This window comes from Falco cherrug, chromosome 12, assembly GCF_023634085.1.
Source record: "Falco cherrug isolate bFalChe1 chromosome 12, bFalChe1.pri, whole genome shotgun sequence".
In the NCBI taxonomy this organism is placed as follows: domain Eukaryota; kingdom Metazoa; phylum Chordata; class Aves; order Falconiformes; family Falconidae; genus Falco; species Falco cherrug.
Window position 1 is genome coordinate 22,758,018 of NC_073708.1, and position 24,720 is coordinate 22,782,737.

The following is a 24,720-nucleotide window of genomic DNA, read 5'->3' on the forward strand; positions in this document are numbered from 1 at the left end:
GCTCTCCCTGTATGGAGACCCCCTGGATCTCCCAGCATCAGACAAGGGCTTTTTCACCAAGTCTCCCACTTGCTGTGGGATTGGCCATGGAAGGTTAAAAGAGTCATGGAGGATGGTGACTTTCTTGAACCTGTTTGGGTGTGTGGGACAGCCACCTCTTGCAGTCTCTGTACTTGCCATCAGGCTCTGTATGTGTGTAAGCAGAGCTGTTTGTTGCTTGATTCCCTTTGTCTGTGATTTCTGCTCAGGGGAGGTTCTGGGCTGCCTGGAAAGTTGCCAGGGCTTGAACACCATTGACCTGGGGGACCTCTGTGTGACCCTGGACATCTTTGTGCTGACACTGCCCCTGGAGATAGAAGTTGTGAACGCAGACATTCTGCACAACAGGTAGGTGGAAAGAGGCCCAGTCACTAACCAGCCCTCTGCCTTCCCTTCGCAGCCAGACAGTCTCCGCTCCTCTCGGTGTGCTGAGGCTCAGGATTCTCCCTCTTGCAGAGCCTGCCACAGCCCTAAGAAAACTAAAATTTTTCCAAGATAGGCTCACCTTCTCTAGGGGTCCCTTTTTCACTCTCTGGAATCTGTGTCTGTTTATCCTCTCTGGCTCAAAAGCTGATGCTCAGCCTGCTCGCTCTCTCCTTTGACAGATGCACCTCAGAGAGCAGTGTGTCCTTCACACGCTCTCCAGGGCAGCCATCCTCTTTCCGCTCAGATGAGGATATCATGCACAACTTGGAACGGCTCCCGTCCACAGGAGATGAGAGGTATGCCACTGCAGGTGTAGCGACTCCCTCATGGGTTCCATTTGCTGCCTAGGAGCTGCACTGTGGCAGCTGCACGAATGAGAAGGACTGGCTGGTTAGTTCTTCTCCTCTCTCTTAGGCACCCTGCACTTTCCAACCTCCCTGGAGTGCACAGGCAGGCTATTGAAGCGACTATGAATGAGGTAAGCCAGCCTTGCCTGCTTCTTGCTTCCAGCTGAAGCAGCGTGGCCACAGTGCACAACTGCTGCTGCACGCTTCCTAGCCTGCCCCAAGCTGCAGCCTTTGCCAACTGAACTGACTAGCAGGCCTTTCTGGTACCACGCAGGCCATTGGCCTTGTGCTCCCCAAAAGTGTGGAATTACCCTGATAAAATTCTTACTGCAGTTGGGGTGGGACAGGTAGAGCTCTCTTCTAAAGGCCTTTTCTTAGGTATGTAGAAAGAGATGAGAGATGTAGGTGACGAGAGGGGCTGCTGTCATTCCATCGGGACTTGGACCAGAATTGGGGCAGCTTTGCAAATGCAGGTCACCTAGGTCTTGCTCTGTGTCCTTGCTCTGCTCAGATCCGCTGGCTCCTGGATGATGAGATTGTGTCTGCCCTGCGCCACTCACAGGTGATCAGCACCTCAATCCTGCACCGGGTGGCCACTCACATCTATAACTCCAAGGGGCGGCCCAGCTGCCACAGCGAGGTAGTGCTACTCCAGTTTGTCTTTGGACCTGAGCACTCTCTGGAGAAGTTCAAGGAGGTAAACAGAAAGCCCTGAGGCAGCATCATACACTTAGCTAGCAGGATGCTTATTCTTCCCTGTATTGCAGGAGTTCAGAAGAATGGCTCTGCCAGGCTACATGCTTAATGCCGAAGGCAGTGACTACCACTACATCTCCATCAGCCGCCTGCACTCCAGGCGGGCAGCTCCAAACCCTTCGGGGGCACCCTGCTTGCAGCAGCCAGCTGGAGGGGGCACCAGGACAGTCCTGGGCCAGGCAGGCCAGGAGGGGAGCAGTGAAGCAGAGGCAGAAGGCTCCGAGCTACACCATGCAAGCTGTGTCCTCCCAGAAGAAGCCCGGGGTCTCTGGGGGTGGCCAGAGGGTGAGACAGGCATCGTGCCAGACACAGGAAACCTCGTAGGCGGGGGCAGCCACACACAGGATGAGGTGAGAAACACTGAGCTGGTCTGTTGGTGGCATGGTGTGGGACACTGGTAACAGAAGGTAGAAGGTTGCCGGAATATGATGGGACATTTTTCGGTGCATGTTTTTCTGGTCATTTTTGCAACCTTGGCTTGTGTGCAGGTCCCAGGAGAAGTCCTAAGCCTTGAGCAGAGCAGAGCACCTGGCCATGACTCCCTGGAGGAGGCAGCTCCAGAGACAACCATACAGTCACTGCCATCCTCATCCTCTGAAAAGGGCAACAGTGAGAAATCACTATTGGTGACACCATCTGCAGCAAGCCTGGCTGACTCTGTAACACAGGGTAGGGAAGGTAGGAGCTGCGATTGTGGGCAGGATGTACCTCAGCCTCAGGAACTTTTAAGGGAAGAGGTCATTTCTGGCTGTGGCATACAAAATATGGCTGCTGTTCCTGTTTCAGTCCCTAAACACCAGAATTGGTACCCAGGACTGTCGGTCTCTTCCTTGCCAGGGTGCTGGCAATTCACTTCTTAACAGTACCCAGAGTACTAGGCTGTGCTGCTGCACTGATATCCCTAATGACATGAAGTTCCTGGGGACTCCAGTAACGGCTGCAAGGGCCCCATTCCTCAGCACTCTCTTCTTGGCCTGTGGTGTAATGTTTCTCCTGCGCATGGGTGTGTGAAGGGGCTTAGCAAATGCTTTTATGATCAGATACTGTCTCTTTGCAGGCTCCAGCAAGCAGCGTCCCAGTCGCGTGCAGAGCCTCGTGTCGAGCCAGGGCAGCATGGACTCCGACCACCTGGGTGAGTCTGCCAGGGTAGGGGTGACCAACGGCACGCAGCCAGACACTGGCAGTGACATAGTAGTGCAGGGGTGGGGGACGACTGTGTGCCTGGGCTGGGGTGACCCCTGTGCCCTGAGGACAGGGCTTGTGAGTGGCTCTGATCTCCCAGAGCCTGCTGTGCCTGGGAGGGAGGCTGGCTTGCCAGGCCTGGGACTGACGTGAGGATACATTGCAGGTTACGATGGGGGAAGCAGTGACTCGGAGTATGAGGAGGCACTAATGAGCGACCAGGAACCCAGATGTCCCCTCATGCCGGATTTCTGGCTCATCATAAAAATCCTGCAGGACCGAGTGGAGGTGTATTACCACACACGGTAAGGAGGGTCCCCTATCTGGCCACTGCTTCTCTGTAGCAGGACCTTAATGCCACTCGGTCATCTCTGGACAGGATCTCCTCCCTGCCCAGTGTGGGTGGGGAGCTGCAGGACTGGACTGACGCTCCGTAAGGGGAAAGCTGCCATCCTTCCTCACTGCGTTCCTACTTGCAGCATACAGGGACAGTCACTGTCCAGGTGCCCTGCTGACCCCTCTCTCCCCTTCCTTGTAAAGCAGCCTGAGTGTTGAGAAGGCAGCGGCAGTAGAGACAGAAGAGGAGCAGCCAGGGGAGTGCCAGAGTCTCAACCAGGTGGTGGTGAAGAAGATCAGTGAAATCTGCAGGGTTGTCAATCAGGTAACAGATCTGCAGAGCTGCCAGTTATGAGATGGGACCTCTGGAGGTTGTCTGGTCCAGGCCCAGCTCAGAGGAGGGCCTGGGGAGCCAATTCAGCTGGTAGAGCTTGGGGGTCAAAGGAAAAGGGACACAGCTAGCCCTAAGCCTTTCTTCTGTGCTGTCTTTTGCGGGCTGTGCAAGCGGTAGAACCAATTTTTTCTTATGCTTTGCAGCGCTTGCTGCTGCAGGACCTGCATGACAGCCACATATGCAACTCATTACTGGTGGCAGAAAGTGAGGAGGACATCTGGAAGAGTGAAACACCCTATACTTCATACAGGCAGCGTGTCATGCCAACAGACGGTATGAATACTCCCTTGGCCATGTCTCAGCAGCAGTGCTACTGCCTGCTCACGAGTGACTAAAAAGATGGTGACTTCCATGCTCTGGCCCCAGCTATGTCCTACATTCTTTGTAGATTACTCTGTAGAGGAGAGCTACCAGCCCCGGGACTACCTGGCTGCCACCATGCAGTTCATGCCGGGGCACTTTGCTTGTGATGTTGTGTGGAGCACACTCATCCACGTGCATTCACGCCTCAAGATGGGCCCCAACATGGGGGTCTCGCGAGGTGCGTACAGCCCAGGTTCTCTCTCATTTTGTGTGTCCAGAGTCTGGCTTCTGGCCAGGTTGGCACACCAGAGACGGGTATGTGGGATAGCTAACGTCCCAAATTGCCCACAGCTATCCAGGCACTTCGCTCAGTGCTCAACGCCTTCTCTGTGGTCAACAGGAAGAATATGTTTGTCTACCAGGAACGTGCCACTAAATCTGTTTTCTACCTCCGGTAAGAAGCCAGCGTGACTTGTTGGCCTGACCCTGCCCTGCTACATGCGTTATGCCAGACCGAGGGCTCCTTGGGGCAGAAAGTGTCTGCCCAGCCTCAGGGACCCTGCTGCGAACCAAGCAGCAAATACCTGATTTCTGATGAGTCAGTCACATCAAACCAGGCCCCTCCTGCTCTCCCTGTGCTAAGACGTTACATGAGAGGGGAAAGGATAATTTTTTTGAGGGAGCCAGAGAGCAATTTTTCCACAAGCTCCATATAGTAAGGACTAATCCCCAAAAGTGCACAGGGGACAGCAAGGAAGACGTGGATCTTCTGTGGAGGTATGATGCTGTTGCCCTTGAAAATGGAGGCTGACTTGTCTTTCTCCTGTATTCAGACTGACTGAAACCACCTACAGTGGGAAGGTGTGGGAAGCAGAGAGCATCTTTAGTCCAGCATCTCGCTCGCTGGCACTGACACGCAGCCAGGAGCCCATTTACACTGAGGATCTAACGGTGAGTCTGCTGTTCTCTGGGAGTGGATATGGGTGCTCTTGGTCACAGGAATGGAGGGAACTCAGTAGGTCCAGCAGCCTGGATTTTATGTAGGATAAAACTTACATTGTAGATTTGTGGAGTTGGGACAGCAGTGGGTGGGTTCTGCTTGACCTTGCTGACAGCCCAGGGCAATGATGGAGCTAGAATGCACATGGGAGCTGCTGCCACGTGGCTGTTTTTGCTTCTCCAGGGTTCTCGTTCCTCTCTGGATGCAGCCTCATGCCGTAGTGTGGACTCTGCCCGCCCTGTGGGACAGATAGACAGACACATCCAGCTGATGGTCCATGGTGTTGCCCCAGCAGGTAAAGTGTTACAGCACCTGGCAGCAGATGAACTGTGCTGATGTGAAGCAGAGCAATAGAACTCTGCTCCCTGCCCTCTTTGCTTGAAGAGCAGAGAAAATATCTCTCTCCTCAGCAAGCTGCTCTGCCTTAGCTCAGAGCTGTTCTCCGTTCTTTCTGGATGGGAATGTTAGGAAAGGATCCATGGCCTACGATGAAACCTCCTGCAGACTGGGTGGCTTATGCCAACTTTCCCAATGCAAGAGGGCATTTGTCTTTGCCTGCTGTATCAGCAGTCTCTTGTGATCGTGAAGGGGTAGAAAAAGATACCTGAAGAAATTGGTGGTGGGGAAAGACATGTTCCCTGTGGGAAGTGATTGTGAGGGTGCTGCATCCTGAACAGGCAGGGAGGGTTGGCTGTGGTCTTTCTTACTGGATGGAGTGAAAAAGCTGCGTGTACCTCTGCTTACTTGTCAGGGCCTGAGATCACAGATGAGCTGGTGAAAGTGCTGCGCAGACGCCTGGATGAGGCCACCCTGGATATCATCACTGTAATGCTAGTGCGGAACTGCAAGCTGACCCCAGCAGATGTGGAGGTACCTCACCGGATATCTGCTCTGCTCATCGCAGAGCCTGTAATACTTTTTGACCTGTCTTAGCCTCTCCTGACCCAGGGAAGGGAAGGCCAGGGTGGTGTGCTGTATCCCATTCCCTGCTCTAGTGCTCGCTCAGGCTAAACATTCACCAAGGTATATGCTGTGTGGGTGCCAGGGTAGGTGAGAGATCCCGTTTGCTGTGGTTGCAGCGTGGCAGGGCCTCCCTGTGAATACCCCTGGAATAGCTGCCCACATCTGTCTCAGGGTGCTGTCTATGGGCCTGGGTTCTGCCCACCACACTCTCCCTTCGCCTAGCCGGCTGGTGTAATTCAGATCTGTATCAGAGCCCCAGGGCATTCTGTTTAGCCCCAGCTGAGTTCTAAAGACTTGTCTCTGCAGTTTATCCAGCCTCCTGGGATGCCACCCACAGAGGTCCTGCAGTTTGCACTGCCACCCTCTGCCTTGCCTTGGCTGCATGCAGTGGCCTGCTACCTGCGCCAGAACCTGCTCATCTTTCTGCACACCCCAAAGTACACGGACAGCAACGTGGAGCACCACTTCAAGGTGAGGAGGGCTGTGAGCCAGGGCAACGGTTTGCCCAGCTTCTGCCTGCTCCTGGGGGCATTTGTTGGGGCAGCTCCATCGCCGTGTTCCCAGCTCTGCCATGTAGTGTTAGGGATGAACTGACACTGAATACTGAAGCTTGGAGGAGTTTCACAGGACTGTAAGCAGTTCCTGTTTGGACTGGACTTTCACACAAGTGGTCACTTGCTGTGCAAAAAGCAGCAACCACAAAGCTCATGCCCACAGTTGTTTCCTAGGAGCATGGGAGAAGGTCCCCTTGCAAAGTTGAGCTTGGCTCGTTGCATGGCGCTCTCAGATGTAAGGACTGAAACATCAGGATTAATAGAAGTTTGGGAGCAGCTACCCACCCCCTCAGCATGGCCATGGCAAAGATAGAGGGGGAGGCCAGATGTGTAGTGCTGTATAACTCTGCCTAGAGCTGTAGGGGGTTTCTTCAGCCCAGCAGTGGTGAAGGCTGTGCAGGCAAATGTTTTAAGTAGGCCTGGATTGTTTGCTGCACCTGGGGATGAGCTCTGCAGACATGTTGGCTTCTGCTTCCAGTTAAGACAAGTTCTCTAATCTCTCTTATTACTTGCTCTCCTCAGCACTACTTCAACCACAGTGGGAGCATCCCTGATCAGGATCTCTATCTGTACAACAAGCCAGGCGGCCAAGGCACTGGTGGAAAAGGTAATCATGCTCAACTCTTTTTTTTTTTTTTTTTTTTTTTTTTTTTTGAGTTTTCTGGGCAGGGGGCTGCGTGTTGGGGAGCTGCTTCCCATGTTGGAGAGCTCTGAGTGGCTGAGGAGGGCTGGTGCTGGGGTATTCCCTCGATGGCTTGGAAGTGGGCAGGGTGTGTGCTTGGGGGACTGCACACCCTTGCATGTGTGGTGGAGTGAGTTAAGGCGTCCCACAGAGCAACTTGCTAAGCTTGGCCTGTTGCTGTAAGAGCAGTTCTAGGTTGCAGTAGCTGTGGGGCAAGACACAGCGAGACCTCAGTAAGTGTGGGGCACAGAGGCTCAGTGGGGCTGGAGGTGGGATCAGAGACAGTTGTTGCAGGAGCCTTGCTGCGAAGGGGCAGCTGGATGCAGCGTGTAACTGAGCATGGTCTGTGAGGGCAGTGTCCTTGCTCTTTTCTCCAGACTGCTGGAGGAGGGATTGGATAGGGCCCATCTGCAGCAGGCTGTCATGTCATGTTTTGTCCAAGCCATGTGGTCTGTCACCTGGCCATCGTGTGTCTTGTGCCCCTTGTGCACTGTCTGAATGTTCTTCTGTTGTGTAGGTACCATGTCGGACCTTGTGCAGCACCTCTTTCCACCCTCCCACTTCCAAGGTAGCACCTGTGGCTCCAAGTGTTACTTCAGTTCCCTCTCCTGCACAGCTCCCTGGCCCCTTTGGTCCCTGCTGTTCTTGTTTTCCTTGTGTGTGGCTTCAGCTCCGACTCCTCTGTGTGTTTGTGTGTGCCTGTCTGTTTAGCTGAGCCTCCTCTTTTCTTGCTGGCTGGGTAAATGTGCAAACAGAACCTGCTGCCTCGAGATGGCAGTTCTGCGGTCCCCAGCTGCTGAGGGTCTGTGTGCTGCCCTGTTAGCTTGCAAACAGTGAACTCCAGAATCCTGCACCATTTTTTCCCACAGGTCCAACCAGGCATCTACTCCCTGAGCGAGACGGGAGTCATGATGCTTCAGCCGTGGTTTCACGCTCCAGGGTGCAGCATCACCACTGTCCCAGTGGCTGTGTCCTGGGATGGGGGGTTCCCTTGCATACCAAAGGGCTAGAGTGGCCAGGCACCACTAGATGTGTACATCATATTTCAGTGAGCCTGGGCCAGAGAGGGCTCAGAGGCCATCACAGATGGGAGGTAACAGCTCCCTAGCACCCAACTCCTCTGCGGAGTGCGATGGATGACTACGTCGCCAAAATCCAGCGCACCAGCCAGTAAGGTCCTTGGCAGCTCTTGGTAACTTACTTCTTCCTGTAGTCCTGGAGCTCAGGTCTTGAGTTTCTTACCTGTGATTTAGGAGTTGCATTTCGGCTTCTCTGTGCTCCTGTAGCAAGACTGGAAGCCTTGTCCCCTGCAGTGGGGAGGTGAGCCTTCCTGCTGGTGGGGCAGGGGCAGCCATCACCTCTTCCCTGAGAGACTGAGCTGGCTGCAGGGTGCTGAGTGCTTGGCGAACCAGCTCTGTCTCAGGGAGCACCTGCAAAGGAGGAGTCTGCTCCTGCAGCTGCTGATTTGGCCTGCTTGAAAGCACTGCCATGGATGCTCCCTCAGAGGAGTGTGTGTCCCAGCACACACAAGGAGGACATGGGACATTGTGCTTGGTTGTTCCCATGTCCTCGCCTCAGATAGACTGAAGCAGAACAGAGGTACAGGAATGGATGTGATAGGGAAATGTGCCGGGGGGGGGCGGGGGGGAGCACTGAAGGGACTTCTCAGTGTGGTAGTTTATCCAGGAGGAGAAGAGGGGAGTGATTACATCTTGGTCTACAACTACCACATAAGCATCCAGTGCCATTTTGTGGGCCTGAGGCTGACTGTCAAGCCAGACATATGAGGAGTTAGGGCCCTTTACTGTTTAAAGAAGGAAAATCTGCTTGGCAGAGCTGATATTCACTGTCATGTGGGGCAGATTTGCGGCTTTTGATACCTCTGCATCAACACCCACATCCTGGAGAGCTGCCCTGCTTCAGCGGGAGGCTGTGTGAGGTGGGAGAGCCCCTGTGTGAGGCTCCCTGCCCTGCTCTGAAGGGGAATGAGTGTGTGTTATGTCGTGGTCCCTTCCACCATATTTAGGAAATTACAAACTTCTCCATTGTTTGCTGGGTAAAGGGTTGTTTCTGTGCACGTCTCGGGGAGAGACATGCTGGAGGCTGTTGTAGAGCACCTCTGAAACAAGGCAGCTCCTGTACTTTTCTCCAGGTGGAGGGGTGCTCGTAGATGTAGATTTTCCTTTCTTCAGCGTGAGTGCAAGTGAGCTGTCCTCTGACTTGAATGCCCTCCTCTCTGCTTTGGGAGCTGCTCTGTCCATCCCAGTGCCCTGTCCCTTGCATCTGGCGTGTCTTGCAGGAAAGCTTGTTGCAGGGCTTAGGCTTCATTAGGAATGATGGAGGCCAGGTGGTTGTGCTGCTGCTTAGACCTGGGCACTGTCATGGTTGAACCTCGGGCAGCAACTAAGCCCCACACAGCTGCTCGCTTACTCCCCTCACAGTGGAACAGGGAGAGAATGAGAAGGGTGGATGGAAGTCAGAGGACTTGAGGGTTAGAATAAAGACAGTGTAATAGGTAAAGCAAAAGCCACACATGCAAGCAAAGCAAAACAAGGAATTCATTCACTCTTTCCCGTGGGCAGGCAGGTGTTCAGCCATCTCCAGGAAAGCAGGGCTCCATCATGTGTGATGGGTTACTTGGGAAGACAAACACCGTAACTCTGAACGTGCTCCCTTTCCTTCTTCCCCCAGCTTTATATACTGTCCCCCCTTCCTTCTTCTTTCCCCGGCTTTATATACTGGGCATGACATTCCATGGTATGGAGTATCCCTTTGGCTAGTTCAGGTCAGCTGTCCTGGCTCTGCTCCCTCCCAGCTGCTTGTGCTGCCTGCTCACTGGCAGAGCATGGGATATTTGAAAAGTCCTTGATTTAGAGTAAGCCCTACTTAGCAACTGCTAAAGCATCAGTGTGTTATCAGCATTCTTCTCATACCAAATCCAAAATACAGTACTGTATCAGCTACTGAGAAGAAAATTAACTATCCCAGCCAAAACCAGGACAGACACGGTCTGCTGGAGCTGGATTTGTCTCAGCGCAGGGAGGGCACCCATACTCCACATGGTGCTGTGGATCCAGTCGGGTACAGTTTTGCTGCTCTGTGGCAGCACAGTCTGCCGTCACTCCTGTCCTTGCTGGGATGGGGAGGGACGGAGTATGGGCTCAGCAGTGTTACGGGGCTGAGGTTGTTTGCATCTGGTCATATCGCCCCTCAGCAGCCTTGGGGCAGCTTTGTCATCCAGCCACCTGAGTGCTGGCTTAGTCAGTCAAGGGGCTTTGAAAGGGAGTGAGGGCATCCAGGGTTACAGCGTGGGGTTTGGACCTCGCAGCTGCATCCTCGGTGCCCTGGCTGCAGAGCTGGGCTGGGGGGAGTGGGGTCCCGTTTCTGCTCCGGTCCGTAGCAGGGCTTCTCCTTCTGCATGGACCTGGGCATGTAGCATGTGGGCTGTGAAGCAAGCGCCACCCTGTTGCTCTGCATCTCTGAACTGTCCTATTGTGTGTGCGTAGGGCTCAGTGTAGAGAGGCTACAGGTAGGGCCTGAATTTTACTCTGCAGCAACTCCAGGATAATACTACATGTCCACCTGCTTTGTCCCCAGTCCTGCTGACTGGAGTGCATGGGGAAGGCACCTGATCTTATACAGGTGTACAGCGAGGAGGGGGCTGTGAGTGTCATCTGCAACAAGGTGTCATGTATGCAGTCTTCCCCTGCAGGGAGTCAAGGTCCTCCACAGCCTGGAGAGAGCTACTGGAGAGTGTCTGGGCTCTGGGCTCTGTCCCTTTAAGAGGGTAGGGGTGGTGAGCCCCATCCTGGATCTCTCAGCATAAAGGCCCTCCTGCAGCAAATGGGGATACTTTTCCCTTGTATATGGGGCTGACAACCTCGGAAGCTCCTGCAGGGCAAAGCAAAAGCTGCTGTGACCCTGCAGGAGAGAGATTCCTGGAGCGATGGGGACACCCTGTGCCAAGCACCATGCTTCTCACCCCAGCTCCGCACAGGCACATCTAGCCTCTGCTCCTCTGGCTGTGTCCCCTCCTTTGGGCCCTGCCTGCCACGTGGCACTGTGCAACCCAAGCGGTGACATGACGGTCCCAGGTGTGGGGTGGCAGGCTGTAGGCAGGGCTTGTAGGGGTGTACTCAGTGCTGGGCTGACAGAGGCTGCCTCGGGCTCTCCCCCGCAGGAATTGCATGCATTGCGCTGACATTCGTGGATGAGCACGGCAGCCCCACCTCGCTGCCCCACGGGGAGAGGCCTGACCCTCAGAGGCCGCCTTCCTCTTCGCCCGTTGTGGGCCCGCTGCAGGACACAGACTTCGAAAGCCTCACTGCAGTCAGCCAGCACCAGCCAGAGGCTGGCACCCTGCATTCAGGTAGGGAGTGAAATGGGCCACAAGCTGCTTGATTCCCTGCTGCCTCTACATCCCCTGGGGCACCTAGGAGGGCTGATGAAGGTGGGGATGCAAAGGCATGCAGGACTGCCCTTTCCCCACAGAGCCCTGTGTGCTGGTGCGCCTGGATATCTGGGAGAAGGGCAACATCAGCCTGCTGCAGCTGTCGGAAAAGCTGCGCGGGGCCCTGCGCCATGCTCTCTGCGATGCCGTCATGGAGTTCCTCGTGCTGCCAGCCCCGCTCTGTGTGGAAGCCACCTGCCCCCTGGGTGCCGCAGACCTGGAGGAGCTGAGCTCTGCAGGTGAGAGCCTGGCCAGGATGGCCACCTGGAGCCTCCAGCCAGCCTCGCTCTTCCCACCTGGCCTGCAGGAGCTTAGCTGTGCTGGGGGGACTCGGGTCTGGAGGGCTGGGAGGGAGGAAGCTGCTCTCCCCTCTGCAAGCTGTGCTGTGCGATGTCTCTGGGAAGAAGTGTCATAGAAATTAGGGTTGGAAGAGGTATTTAAAGGTCTGTCTGCTCACCAAGACTGAATCCACTTTGCTGGGTGTTACTGAGGGCACTTTTCTCTCCAGCCAGGCTCTGGCCAGCCAGAGCGGGGTACACAGGCATACCAGCGGTATCGCAGTGGGAGCCTCTGGGGGTCTGATTTGTTTTGTCTCTGCAGGAGGCCTAAGGAGGACCATGTCAGAGACCAAGGGCCTGGCCCTGGCGACTGGTGGGGCTGGCAGGAGCTGTCCTCCACCCTTGCACTTCACGTCTGCCCCTTCATCCAGCTCTGGGGAGCCAGTGACACCCACGAGCAAGCTGGGACGCCGCAGTTTCTGGGATATGCTGGTAATCTTACTGAGGGACTGGTGGGGAGCAGGGCCTGTAAGTCCTCATGGTGTGTCAGGCCAGGAGGAGTGGAGAGGTGGGATCTGGCTGGGGTCAGGAGGCTGGACTGGTAGTGGGGACTTTTGAGATCAGGACACTGGGCTGTGCATGTGCACAGCATTAACTTACCCCCTTCTCCGCAGAGTAAGACAGAGTCCTCGGAGCTGGGCAGCCCCAAGACTACTGACGACATTGTGCTGGAGAGGCCAGAAGAGGCTCGCACAAGGCGACGGCACAAGACTGAGAGTGTTAAGCAGCACCTGAGCCAGGATCGGGCCACAGCCACAGCTGAACTAGAACAGGCCCAGAGGCAAGCACAGCCAGCAGCCGTGGTGTTGTTCCCCTCCATCTGCTGTACATTGCTCTGTAGCCTGACATGCTGCTGGCTCTACATGTGGCTCAATCCTCTGGATCACATCCCCTTTCCTTGTAGTTTCTCCCTTACGCAGCCAGTTAGGGGAGCTGCCTTTCACACATAAAGCTTTGATCCTTATTGTTGGAGCGCTGCTGGGAGCACTGCTGCTTCTTCCTGCCAGAGATCCCTTCCCTGCATTGTGTGGCCCTGTGCAACACCTGACGTCCCTATGGCTGCTACCCAGAGGGACCAAGCTCAAGGGCTGTAACAACCTGAAAAGGAGGCTCCCCAGGCCCTGCTCCGGAGCCAGGAGGGGACTGTTGCACCTATGTACCTTCACTGCTGTTGGCTGATCTGGTATAACTATGCTTCCTTTCCCTCTTCCTAGGCGGCGAGCCTGCCAGTTGGAAGAAGGAGATGTGGGTACCATGCACCCACTCTTCAATCAAACCTGCCAGCAGTGGATGGCATTCATGAACCACTTGGGTATGTGTCTCAGGCACCAGCTCCTCCACATGGGCTGGGAATGAACCTTTCTACCCAGAGCTCCAAGGACAAGTCCTTCATATGGCACCATCTGCCTTCATCCCTTGCTCGTCTCTACCTAGTATGAACCCTGTCTCTCCCTGAACTTCACCTGGGTCCCATTGGTCTCAGGGCCAGCATCAGCATTACAAAGCTGTGGCATGTATCTGCATGTCTGAACAGACCTGCTAAGGCCTGTGGTTGTATCTGCCATGCTCTGAGCCCAGGGCTTGCTGGACTTGGATGCAGCTGCTTTGGAAAGCCCTGGCCCCAACAGCAGCTGCTGTAGTGATTTAGCTCCCAGATGTAGCAGGGAGGGAGGACCTGAGCCTCTGCAACGTGCTCTGGGGCTGTGAAGCTGCAAGGGAGACCCCCACTTTTGCAGGGAGAGAGAGGAGGAGGGGTGCCCTTCATAGGGTGGGGTTTGGGGCAGTGTGGCTGGCCTGTTGCTGCTTTCTGGATACCTCTCACTTTGGTGTCCCACACCTCCTGCTGGCAAGGTAGAGCCGTCTTCCTCCTCTGATAAGGAGTAAGCCAGGGAACAAGGAATAAGCAGGGGAATAAATTGCTGTGCTCGGGGCATGCAGGGAGTTTGGTCCAGGTTCTGCTTCAGGCTACAGCCTGACACCAGGAGTTATTCCAGCCTTTGTCTTCTCCTCCTCCCTATAAGGTCCTTGTTCTCCAGCTCTGCCTACCACAGTCCCTGGCAAGGCAGGAACTTGGCCTGCACTGGGCAGCAGGCCTGCAGCAGGCCTGCCTTAGCCTTCTGCACTGCCCAGGCGGGCAGGGCTTAGCTCTGGGGCAGCTTGGTGCCTTGTACGACAGTGCTGCTTCTGTGCAGGGTGCCCATCAGTGCAGCAGTGCTCGGTGGAGATTGTGTCCCGTTTCCTCCTGTCCTCCATCCTGGTGGAAGTGGTGAGCCTGGTCACCGCCCTGGCGAGCGACACCACTGTCAAGGTGTTTGAGCAGATCTGGTGAGTTTTGCGGTTCATAGGGGGCTGTTTGGCACAAGCAAATGCCAATCAGTTCTGCCAGCCTCTCCTCCCATGGCTCTACTTGTCAGCCACCTTTGGTGCTCTTTGCAGCTACCATCGGGGCACCACCTTCCTGCCGTATAAGCCTGGGCAGAGTGCCAGCCCTCGCCCTGCAGCCGTCAGGCACTTCATCCTGCTGGGACGCAACTTCCAGCAGTGGCGTTGCAGCACAGAACAGGGTAAGTGCTCGGCCAGGGTCCACGGGACTATGTGCTGGGGGCTTTTGAGGTGGGAAGTGTATGAGCAGCGTTCCTCTCCTTGCTGGGACAGACTGCTTGTGCCCTGAGGTGGGCAGTGGATTGTCTTATTTTGAGCTCCTGAGACCTTATTCTCAAATTGGCTTATAACTCCTTATTTCAAGACAAGCTGAGCAGTACTCCGGCAAAACATCCTGTCATGCCACCTTAATGGTATGTGGGATGTAAAAGCAGGATGAGCTGGTACTGAGGGTCATAACTCTGGCTTCTTCCAGCTCACAAAGGGCTCCAGCGCTTTGAGGCCATGGAATTCAGCTCAGCAGAGAGAGGCTCTGATCCCAGCCTCGGACGAGACCTGGTGCCCCGGCAAAGATTTCTCTTCATGGAGATCATCGACAAAAAGGTAGCAATGGTGCCTGTGTGGTGGTGTCTCCTGAAAGCCAGGCTGTTCCCAGCTGGCCCAGGGCTAGAGAGAGGAGCAGAAGAGTACCTCTGCAGGCAACCAGCCTTCCCCAGGCAGGTGCCCTCAGCAGCTGTGTGAGATGTCTGCTTGTGCTGCAAGCAGAGCTGGGAGTTCCCTGCCAGTGCTCTGGGGAGTGCCGGGGAGCAGCAGCCTTGCTGTTTCTGACTTAAGCTGCCCCACTGTGGACTGTCACGGTCCTTTCCCTGCCCACATCAGGCTGGGCGCTTGTGCTGGCAGTGCAAGTACCACCACCACCAGTGTGGCTGTTAACAGCGAGGCTGCGAATGAGCTGTTGCCACTCTCCCTGTCCCAGCCTTGTCATCTGGAACTGGCTGCAGCAAGTACCCAGAGCACCTGGGGCAGCCCGTGTCACCATGCAGGCCCTCTCTGAGCAGGTCCTTCAGCCTTCTTCCCCTTCCTCTTTCTCCAGCTGACACTCTACACCTACAACTGGTCTCCAGACCTGGGGGCCAACCTGAACTGCTCCCTTACTCGCCTGCTGCAGTGGCAGAATGCCCGGTCCCACATCGTGCACTGCCTGCTCAGCCAGAAGCTGGGACTGTTCCACCACCACTGCTTCATGGACACACCATGGCATGAGGACAGCAAGCAGGTAGGGCACCCTGCCAAGCAGGGCAATCCTTTCCCCTTCAGGAGGAGCCTTAGCAGTTTGGGGTGTCTGCAGAAGTTTGCAGGCACTTGTGTGCTGGTTGGCAAGGCATCCCCAGGTGCTCATGTGTCCATCTGTAGCTGCGTCCAGTGGGGCTGTTGCTTTCTGCGTTTTCAGACAGCCAGAGGTGGCAAGGGAAGCCAGGTCCTGCTGCTGGCAGCACTTAATTTGTGACTGGATTATTTAGGGTGGAGGAGGCTGTGGAATGGGCTTCCCACTGCACATTAGGGCCGTGCTGGGCCAAGGCTTGCTCTCCTTGGGCCTGATGATGGAGAAGGCTAACAGACATGTCTGCAGATGGCCAGAATTGGGTCTAGTCTGTTCTTGTGGGTTCTTGCTCCAAGGCTGATAGTAAGGAGGCTTACATGGCTGTATCTCCTTGCTTAGGAGCCAAATCCTTTCCTGAACTCCACTTTGGAGGTAGACGCGCTGATTCGGAGCTCCAGTCCCCCACCTAGCAAGGAGCAAGGCCGGCTGAGCAGCTCTGCCCGCAGCCTGCCATCTCTGCACTTCCATCCCGATGTGGTGCCCTTTGACGAAGCTCTGCGGGATGTTACCACCATCAAACGCATACCCCACGGGCCTGACTTGGGACCTTTTGACCCCGTGTCTCGGCATGGGGCCCAGTTCTTGGAAATCAAGAGCATGGAGAGGAAAGGTAAAACAAGGGGCCTGACGCCACGGGAGCCTGTCTAATCATCTTGCTCCTGGAAAAGGAGCTCAGAAAGAGCAGAACAAGTTCTGGCAGTGGGGACAGTTCTCAGCCTCTGTCAGGGTGCTGTGAGGAATGGGTTATGTGTAGGGTGGGAGTGGAGTCGCAATATCTGGGGCTGTGACTTGACACTCTTGTGGCTGCTCTCTCTCCTCCAGAGCTGGAGAAGCAGATGAAGATTGAAAATCTCTTTGTCACCTGGCAGCAGAGGTCGGCGCAGTCCAACATGCCTATCAGTGTGAGTGCAGCCCAGGCAGGTGGGCGGCAGGCTGGGCCTTCCTACAGCACACCGGGAGCACCAGCTTCCCTGTGCCAAAGGGAGTGCTGGAGCTCAGGGCAGGCTGCGTGTTGGGGATGGTGTTTGGCAGGGCAGTACGTGCTCTCTGCTTGAATTTTTGGGGTTGCTGGGCTCTAGCAGCACACTTGGTCACGGGGCCTCGCTGCCCAGCACTGGAAAGGCTGCAAAGGAGGGGGTTCCCTCTGGTGTTTGATCTCCGTTTGAACAGCAGTGCAGTGTTGCAGACAGCTTGTTCCCAGGCTTGATGAGGGATGTGTGCTGTAACCGTACTCCTCTTGCACTTTGCAGCTGGCAGACCTGGAGACCCTGAAGCAGTCCTCGCGCCTGGTTCACTACTGTGCTACCCCCTTGCTCTTTGACCCGGCCTTCCGGCAGCAAATCCAGACTGACCAGCAGGGCAAGGTAGAGGGGAAGGTGAGTGTCAGCAAATGCCGGTGGGGTTGGGCTTTGTGCACTGAGGCAAAGGATGGCTTTGCAATCTTTGCCCAAGATACGGCTGCTCTGAGCTCACTCCTGCATTACAGGATGAGTTTGCACCCTGTCAGACGGAGGCTGAGAAAATCCTTGGGTCCTCAAAGCCTTTCTCTGCAGCTGCACCATCCCTGGGGAAGACTGACTTCGTTTTTCTATCCAGGGAATTCAGGGCTGAGTCTAGTGAAGCTACCAGAGAGCTATTTCTGGTACTGATCTGCTGGGGGGGCAAAACTTCCCTTTATGCATTCAGCAGCCAGACCTGGTAAACCTTTTCTGGGCCCAGCAAATAGCTAGAACAATTGAAAGCAAAGCAGCTGAATCCTGAGCAGGTTGTAACCTGACAGACTCTAACCAGTGTAGATCCCGTACCAGCTGTTTGTGGTCTATATGTGTGTCAGAAGGGAAGAACAGGCTATTGTAATTTGTCTAGATGTCAAAAGGATTCTGACAGGGTCTTTAAGCAGAGATTACTACAGAAATTGAGCACTGGCATGTGAAGGGAAAAATATCATCACAGAATGAAAACTTCACTTTGTTTTTGGAACAGAGCAAAATGAAAATTGGTTATTCAATTTGAGGAACCAGGCAGCAGGGGTTTCAAGGTTGTGTATTGGGTTCTGTATCTCCAGATCATTTATCGCAGTACATATGAGGTGCCAAGCTTTGCGATGCTGTGTGGCTGTTCAGATTGGTTGGAACAGAAAAAGACTGCAAGGAACTGAGTAGCCTGTGAAATGAGAGCTATTGTGGGAGCTGGGACCTTGCTCCTAGTAAAACAGAGCACAACATGGAGAGAAGTTTGAACTCCTCCTGTATTGTACACTGACTGCAGAGCCTGTACAGAGCAGACAGCTCACCAAATTTCTTCAATTCGTGAACAGCTGGATATAAAAGACAAACTGTTCAGAGTGCATCAGAAAGGGGTGTTAGGCATTCCAATACATTTCTAAAATACTGGTGTGTTAGTGTCTTCACCTGGACAGTAAGTGTGAAACCAAGCATCTTGCGGCAAAGGCATGGAACTAGAGAGACTTGGAGGTCAGAGAGTAGCCAGAGAGATTCCATGTAAAGAGACTGCCTCTGGGGTAGGTGAACAAAAGACCAGATGGAAATACATAAAAAGAGCCACAGGCTTGGAGTAGAGAGATCAAGAAAAGAAACCACAGTCTCTTACAGCACAAAGACAAGGAGTATTCAGGACATCAAAAGGAGAATTGAGGATGGTTAAGAGGAAACACTGTTCCTGTTGAGTGCTACTGAACTACTAGTAAATCTGAGAAGTCGGCAGGATTCATAAGGGGATTGGACTCTTACCATGACAGCAGGGAGCTGAAGCTCTGTTGAGCCTTGCGTGAACTAGTTGTGAGCCACTAACACTTTGTGGAAGCCGTTCTGTAGGGGAAGATGTGACTTTTCCCCTTCTCCCAGGGCACCTTTTCCTGCAGTCTGTTGCGGTGCTGTTAGTCCGTCCATGGCTGAGTAAATCCTGGATCTTGTGTTTGAGCACATGCACTGGGACAGTGTTTGGGGAACCAGCTGTTAATGCTCTCTGGCAGAGGGGAGGTCTGCCCTCTGCTCAACCAGGGCACCTGGTGGTGTCCCAGCGAGTGTCACCTGCGGAGGCCAGTCACAGCAGGTCTCCTTAGGAAATTATTTTCTCTTCCAGAAGCGCCACCGCTCAAATGACTCTACAGCTTCAGGGAGAGACCGCAGCCACAGCTGCGACTCAACGGAAGCACTGCCCGGCAAGGTGAAGGAGGAGCCCTGGCTGCAGGAGATGTGCAATGCCTTCTTGCAGCAATACATCCAGTACCTGCAGAGTATGGGCTTCATTCTGGTCCAGGTGCGGCCACCCTCACCCACCACTCGCAGGTCAGTGACACTGTAGGAACCCTGTTGTTGAAGGGCTGACACACTGAGCTATGCCCTGATTTGATGCAACAGGAGATGCTGGCTCCCCTGCTCAAGGCTGTCTCTGCTGTCACTTCCAGTAGCACAAGCCGGATCCGAGCTCTGGCAGCCATGGGTGTGGAGGGGAGAGGGTCCTTTTCCTACACGAAGCCAAAAGCAGAGGGGAGTCCAAAGGTGAGTTCATGTCTGTTAGAAGGGTGGAACTGGAATGGAAGTCAAGCTGTGGAGCGGGGCAGTTCTCCTGGTTGGCTTTTGTATCAGTTTCAGGCAGAAGGGATGTGAGAGGGCAGAGAAAGCACCAAAGCCAAAAAAAGTCTGTCTAGACCAACACCATCTTTGGGATGTTGGGTCAGTGAGACCTCCTTGCCCTCCTGCATGTCCTTTTGCAGCCATTGGAGCCCCTTACTGGGACTGGGCAGAACCAGGGCAAATCTCAAAAGGATAGCAACAACTTGTGGGGGGCTCAGAAAAGGAACAGGGTGACCTGGGGCCAGGACAGCTGCCTTTGGGTGTGATTCTGGAGGTTTACCTGTGAGAGAAGCCACAGCACCTGTGGCTAAGGGCAGCTCTGGGACAGAGTTTTTAGTTAGTGACATGCACACTGAAGTTGAAGAGGTCAGAAGAGAGAAACCTGGAATGGCTCTGCTGTGAGAGCAGGCAGAGCAGGCTGAGGTTCCTCATGTCTAAAGAAGCAACAGCTAAGGAGGAACAGGACAGAGCTCTACCAAATCACAGCTAACCTGGAAAGAGACTGACTCCTTGCTGTCTTACTTGATGCAACACCTAGGCACCATCAAATGAATGTATTTGGAGACAGTTTCAAAGCTGAAGGGAGTGTTTCTTTATGCAGCAGGTAACAGTGGTCATTATCAGAAGGTTTTGTGAACAGTAAGGGCTCACATGAGTTTTGTGAACATGAACTTACAAGAGAGAATAGGTAAGTAGCTGGAAGAGGAACCCGTCTGCGTCGCTAGATAGGCAGAAATCACCCGTGGCTCATGAAATCACCCAGGGATGATGGTAGCACATAGCATTTGCTCAACCTTTTCTGACATTTTCCTGGCACCTGCCTTTGGCTGATGTGCGTATGAGATTGTGGGCAAGACAACGCCTTACCGTTAAAATGAGAAGAGAGCAATCCACTGGAAGAACTGAACAGAGGGCAAGTGAATTTGCTGGCAGTAAGCAATGAGTCTAAACTGGATGCCTCTGATAGCTGCTGTGTCAGGCAGATGTAATGGTCTGGGGAGAGCTCAGCAGGGAGAGGTGGGAGTGGGGTATTGTGGGCAGCATCACCTCTCAGCTCAGTGTCCTCAGTCTCTAGAGACACCCTGTTGTGAGCAAGCAGGAGATGAAGGGAGCAGTGTGCCTGGTGTGCTCTCTCAAAGACTGTTTATTAGGTTCGTTAGAATTCTTTTCAGTCAGTTCTGGCATGTCTGTTCTGCTCCCTCCAGTGAGGGTGCTCATTTGATGAGGCTCCTCTATTTCCACCTCTGCCACAGAGCCTCGTGGCAGCCTCGTACCCTGGTGTGCGGGCTGCTCCGCTGTGCCAGAGACTCTCTTCAGCTTTGTCCTTCTCTTCCCAGAGCACAAGTCCTGCTGTTGCCACTTATCATCTACAGAGAGCTCTTCCGGGTGGGATTGTGCTGATGGAATTGGCCTTCCAGGTAAGAGAGAACAACGAAGAAAGTATGATCTGTGGGTGTTCAAGGATAGTCTTCAGAGATGACAGAGTGAGTGATGAGGAGGACTACAGCACAGGCATGTGATTCTTTGTTTCTTGTCCTGCCTCTTCCATGGCCCTGCAGGACTGGATCAGCTAGAGATGGTTCTGCAGGGCTCAGAGCAGTAAGAGTTCTCTGGAGGGGGGCTCCTAACAGACGCAAGGGCCCAGCATCAGGTAGGGGGCTCTGTGCTCAGCCATGTGTTGGCCGGGCCAGCTTGGTTCAGACCAGAGGGGAGACAAAACATGGAGCAGGAGTCTGGGACCCAGCCCAGAGGGTGAAGCATGGGGGCTGTTCTCCTTCCCTGGAGAGGTCCAAGGCCTGTGCTAGGCTTATGCTCGTGTGCTCTCTTCTCCAGGGCTATTACTTCTGTGTGAAGCAGTATGCGCTGGAGTGCTCACGGATCCCCATGGGCCAGTCTGTGAACTCTCAGGTAATGGCTTTGCAGGCACAGCTGGTCCTCCTCAGGGTCAGGGTATGCTTGCAGGGAGGCAGCGATCTCTGGGCCAGAGTGGGCGTTTCAGGTGTAGCAAATTCTGGAGAGCTCTGCTCCCTCCTTGCGGAAAAGCAGAACCACACAGAGCCTTCTGCAGCCACGTGCCCTCCATGGCATGCTGCTTGAGCAGCTCTGGAGTGCAGTGAAAGGGAGTGGGAGGTTTGGCAAGAGGATGACTCTTGTTCTAACTTGGGGAGCAAGGCAGAGCAGACTGGGGAGGAATAGGAGCAATTCTGGCAAAGCTGACTCCTCCAGGGAAAGTCAGTGCATGGAAAGCCAAGCTCCCCTTGGAACAAGAAAGAAGCAGAATGGGAACAGGGATCTGTCAAGATGGCTGGCTACCCTTTGCCAGAGGAGATCACTTTCTGCACCATAAACTCTAGTAATGGTACATCTGTGGCTTGCTCTACAACACCATGGGGTTGCCTGCTCTCTTCTCTTTTGGTGTGCCGTGGTGTCTCCTGCCTGTCCCCACTGGAGGCTGGCCAGCCCTAGCCTGTCTGAGGCAGGAGGCATGCATGACCATGCTGTCCTTTCCAAGGTGGCTCTGGAGCAAGGCTGCATCTTATATATGCCAAGAGTGGCTCTCCTAAGCATAGAGCCTGCCAGGATCTCGTCTGAGGGTTTGCTGAACCTTTCTTGGGAAGCCTGCATGTGCGCAGGGCAGGGTTACCAGGCTGCAGCTGGCATTGCAGGGAACATCCAGGCTCTCTCTGGCTGACCTGGGAAAAGACTTTGCCTGGTTTTGCAGTGGGAGGGGATGGTCCTGGGAGCAGCAGGCAAGAGGCATGCGGCTTGCTGCAGGGGCCTGGCCAGCCTTCCCACACGCTGGGACTATCCCAGTGTTCCCCCAGGTGAGGCAGCTGAGCCCCCTCTGCCCCTTCTCTCCCATTGTCCCACCCTGGGCCTGTGCAGGACAGGCTGGATGCAGGAACAGGGCTGGGCAGTGCCTCGTCTCTCTTCCCACTGGCTGTGAATCTCTCTCCATCAGGGCACTCTTACAGCCAGAGCTCGCAGCAAGAGCTGCATGGGACCCAGCTCCGTCTCTGAGTCTGCGGTACGTCCTCTCCTCATGCTGCCATGCTGAGCACAGCAGGACCTGCCAGTGCAGGGCTGAACCTCCCACTGGCTGTGCTTCCACCCTTCCTGCCTGGCTGCTGGAGCTGCCTCTTGCCTCCTGCGCCAGTGCCTTCTGTAGCAGTACATACCCCAGTGGGCAGCACAGCTTGGGAGGAGGATGGGGTGGGCCCCAGGTGCTGGCATGGGGGCAGCGCCTTGTGTTTCTTGCTCTTTGCCCTGCCTTTCCTGGGGCAGAGCTCCAGGCTTCTCCCTGGGCTTGTCCTGGCTTTGCGGGTTGCCCTTTGGCTCGTGGCAGCAGCAATGCAGGCGGCACAGAGAGTGAGGGCAGCCTGTTCCTCCTGCCAATGCCTCCTGTCTGCTGGTTTTCCCAGCTTGGCCCCTTCTTAAACCAAGGGATTTTAATGTGGGTCAACTGCTCAAAGATGTCAGAGAGCCAAAAGACATTAAAACTGTGGTCTCCTGGCACGAGGGTACTTCACCAGTGCCGTCCCCTGGCACGGTAGCTGCAGTTGTGCTGGGAGTGTGGCCAGGGGTGAGCGTGCGAAGGCTGGTGCTGCCCCAGTGAAAAACCGGCATGCTTGTGCAGAGGTGATGGCCATGTGCCAGAGGGGTCCTCTCCAGGCACAGCTGTGACACACCAGTCACCTTTGGATCTGGCTTCCCAGCAGCCAGCCTGGGTCCCTGTTAGTTAATTGAGCCCAGGGCGTTAGCAGCGCTGCTGTTGCCCATCTCTGGGTCCAGCCACTCCCCACAGGCCCCTGTGCTGCCTCCTGCCCTCAAGGGACGTTCAGGGAGTCAGCCTTTGCCTGTAGATCCAGAACTTGCTGGGGCTCCAGCCCCAGTGTGTCCTGTACCCACCTGGGTCATAGGCAGTGCAGAGCAGCCCTCAGCTGTGTCCTCCTTCATAGCCACAGGGCTCAAGGAGGGGGATGAACCTCATGTCAAAAGGGAGGCAGTGCTGATCAGTCTGTGCTGCTATGGAGACCAAGAGTGGGATCAAGTGTGAAAGGAGCTACCAGGTTGGATCCCTTGGGGCCAGGCCTGCAGGTCTGCTATTTGCGCTGTGCACACAGCTTCTGGGCTGCATCCTGCTCTGGTGTCGGGGCAGGGGTGGCTGCGCTGGCTCTGCCATGCCTTGCTGTCAGCAAGGCTTTGCAGGAGGGCGTGAGGTGCCTGGTAACATTCTTGCCTTGACTCCCTCTCTGCAGCTCTCTATGCTCTTCACGGAGGAGTGTGACAAGGTGCGGGACCTCATGCATGTGCATTCATTCAGCTATGACTTCCACTTGCGTATAGTCCACCAGTATCTGCTGGGTTCCCACATGACTCTTCGCCAGGGCTACCATCTCACCAGCTTCCTGGAGGATTTCATCGCCCACCACACTGACATCCCCAAATTTGGCCGCAACCATGTTTTCCAAGGTCTGTAGTGCAATGTGTGATCAGTCTAGGGTTGATTGCCAGCCCATAACTTGGCAAAGGTCTCCAAGTGCTTTACAAACAAACCTGACCTTTGGCACATTCAGGGAGAGGGTGACATGAGGGGGGTGTGCAGCTCCAGGATAAGTCCTTGGTGTCCTGTTGTGGAAGGGAGGTGGGTTGCTCTGTACCGCAGAGTAGTTCATAGGACACTGCTCTGCCCAGCTAAGAGGCATTGAGCATCTTCCTGTGATAGCAACATGTTCTCTTCCACTAGGCACACTGGCCCTGCCCACCAACATGATCACTGCGCACCAGCTGTACAACTACATCGCTGACCACGCCAACACCTACCACATGAAACCCTTGCGCATGGCCCGGCCGGCCACAGGCAGTGACAACAAGAAGGGGACGCCAGGCACAGAGCAGAACGAATACGCGCTGGTATCTATTTGGAACAGGTGAGTACATCTGCTGCAGGTTTCTGGAGCTGCCGGAGATGTGGGTGCCCCTCAGTCCTGGGGACACTGGCCCAAGGTGCCAGCAAAGCTGACTGTTCCACAGAGTGGCAGGCTGCAGTTCTGCCCAGCTTTTCTGAGATGGCCAACGGGGTGATGTCCATGTGTGCACATGCCCTTGACATCTCTCGTAGCACTTCTAAGGAGGCCTGCTGTGTCGAATTCCCCATGCCCCATAGTTCTGTTGTGACCAAGAGCTCTGGGGGAACAAAGCAAGGTCCTCTTCACACTGATGTGCTTTTGCTCCCAGCTCGGGCTCCTACAAGGACTCTGAAGGTCTGCGTCATCATGATGACTTTGATGTGTCCCTCCTGGTGTGTCACAGTGCAGCACCGTTTGAGGAGCAGAGTGAGGCAGAGAGACGCATGCTCCGGTGAGCACTGGGGGCCCAGAGATGTGACACCAGCAATTCCTGGCAGGGGAGGAGGGCTCTGGGAGGGATTGGCTCTGTCTGGGACGTCACAGGCAGGTTTGGTGCTGTCTGAGGATCCTTGCAGGGAACGAGGCAGTATGCTGTCTGGGCAGAGAGCACCCTTGCTGGCAGGGACAGAGGCCCATGGTTCATTTGCAGCCCAGATGAGACGGGAGCAGCCCTTCCCCAAG

The 24,720-nt window shown here is 54.9% G+C and overlaps 1 protein-coding gene across 14 annotated transcripts in view; it reads left to right on the top strand.

Moving 5' to 3' along the window:
* SZT2 (SZT2 subunit of KICSTOR complex) overlaps window positions 1-24,720 on the top strand; it is a 60,605-nt gene that overhangs the window by 31,167 nt on the left and 4,718 nt on the right. For 4 of the 14 annotated variants that reach the window (XR_008734677.1, XM_055724279.1, XM_055724281.1 and 1 more), the window contains 37 exons: window positions 249-387; window positions 645-761; window positions 880-943; window positions 1,324-1,509; window positions 1,580-1,918; window positions 2,057-2,246; window positions 2,626-2,700; window positions 2,917-3,055; window positions 3,291-3,411; window positions 3,624-3,753; window positions 3,869-4,021; window positions 4,135-4,237; window positions 4,617-4,734; window positions 4,967-5,078; window positions 5,535-5,653; window positions 6,053-6,217; window positions 6,823-6,907; window positions 11,163-11,351; window positions 11,474-11,671; window positions 12,033-12,202; window positions 12,385-12,551; window positions 12,985-13,082; window positions 13,963-14,095; window positions 14,207-14,334; window positions 14,628-14,755; window positions 15,246-15,428; window positions 15,873-16,143; window positions 16,356-16,435; window positions 16,784-16,909; window positions 18,636-18,841; window positions 18,961-19,054; window positions 20,467-20,547; window positions 20,963-21,037; window positions 22,092-22,157; window positions 23,389-23,602; window positions 23,877-24,060; window positions 24,368-24,490. Coding sequence is in view for 12 of the 14 variants with exons in the window: in XM_055724279.1 (XP_055580254.1) it covers window positions 249-387; window positions 645-761; window positions 880-943; window positions 1,324-1,509; window positions 1,580-1,918; window positions 2,057-2,246; window positions 2,626-2,700; window positions 2,917-3,055; window positions 3,291-3,411; window positions 3,624-3,753; window positions 3,869-4,021; window positions 4,135-4,237; window positions 4,617-4,734; window positions 4,967-5,078; window positions 5,535-5,653; window positions 6,053-6,217; window positions 6,823-6,907; window positions 11,163-11,351; window positions 11,474-11,671; window positions 12,033-12,202; window positions 12,385-12,551; window positions 12,985-13,082; window positions 13,963-14,095; window positions 14,207-14,334; window positions 14,628-14,755; window positions 15,246-15,428; window positions 15,873-16,143; window positions 16,356-16,435; window positions 16,784-16,909; window positions 18,636-18,841; window positions 18,961-19,054; window positions 20,467-20,547; window positions 20,963-21,037; window positions 22,092-22,157; window positions 23,389-23,602; window positions 23,877-24,060; window positions 24,368-24,490 (5,269 nt within the window). In the remaining 2 variants the exon portion in view is untranslated. The other 10 variants (XM_055724285.1, XM_055724286.1, XM_055724287.1 and 7 more) reach the window with 8 other exon arrangements.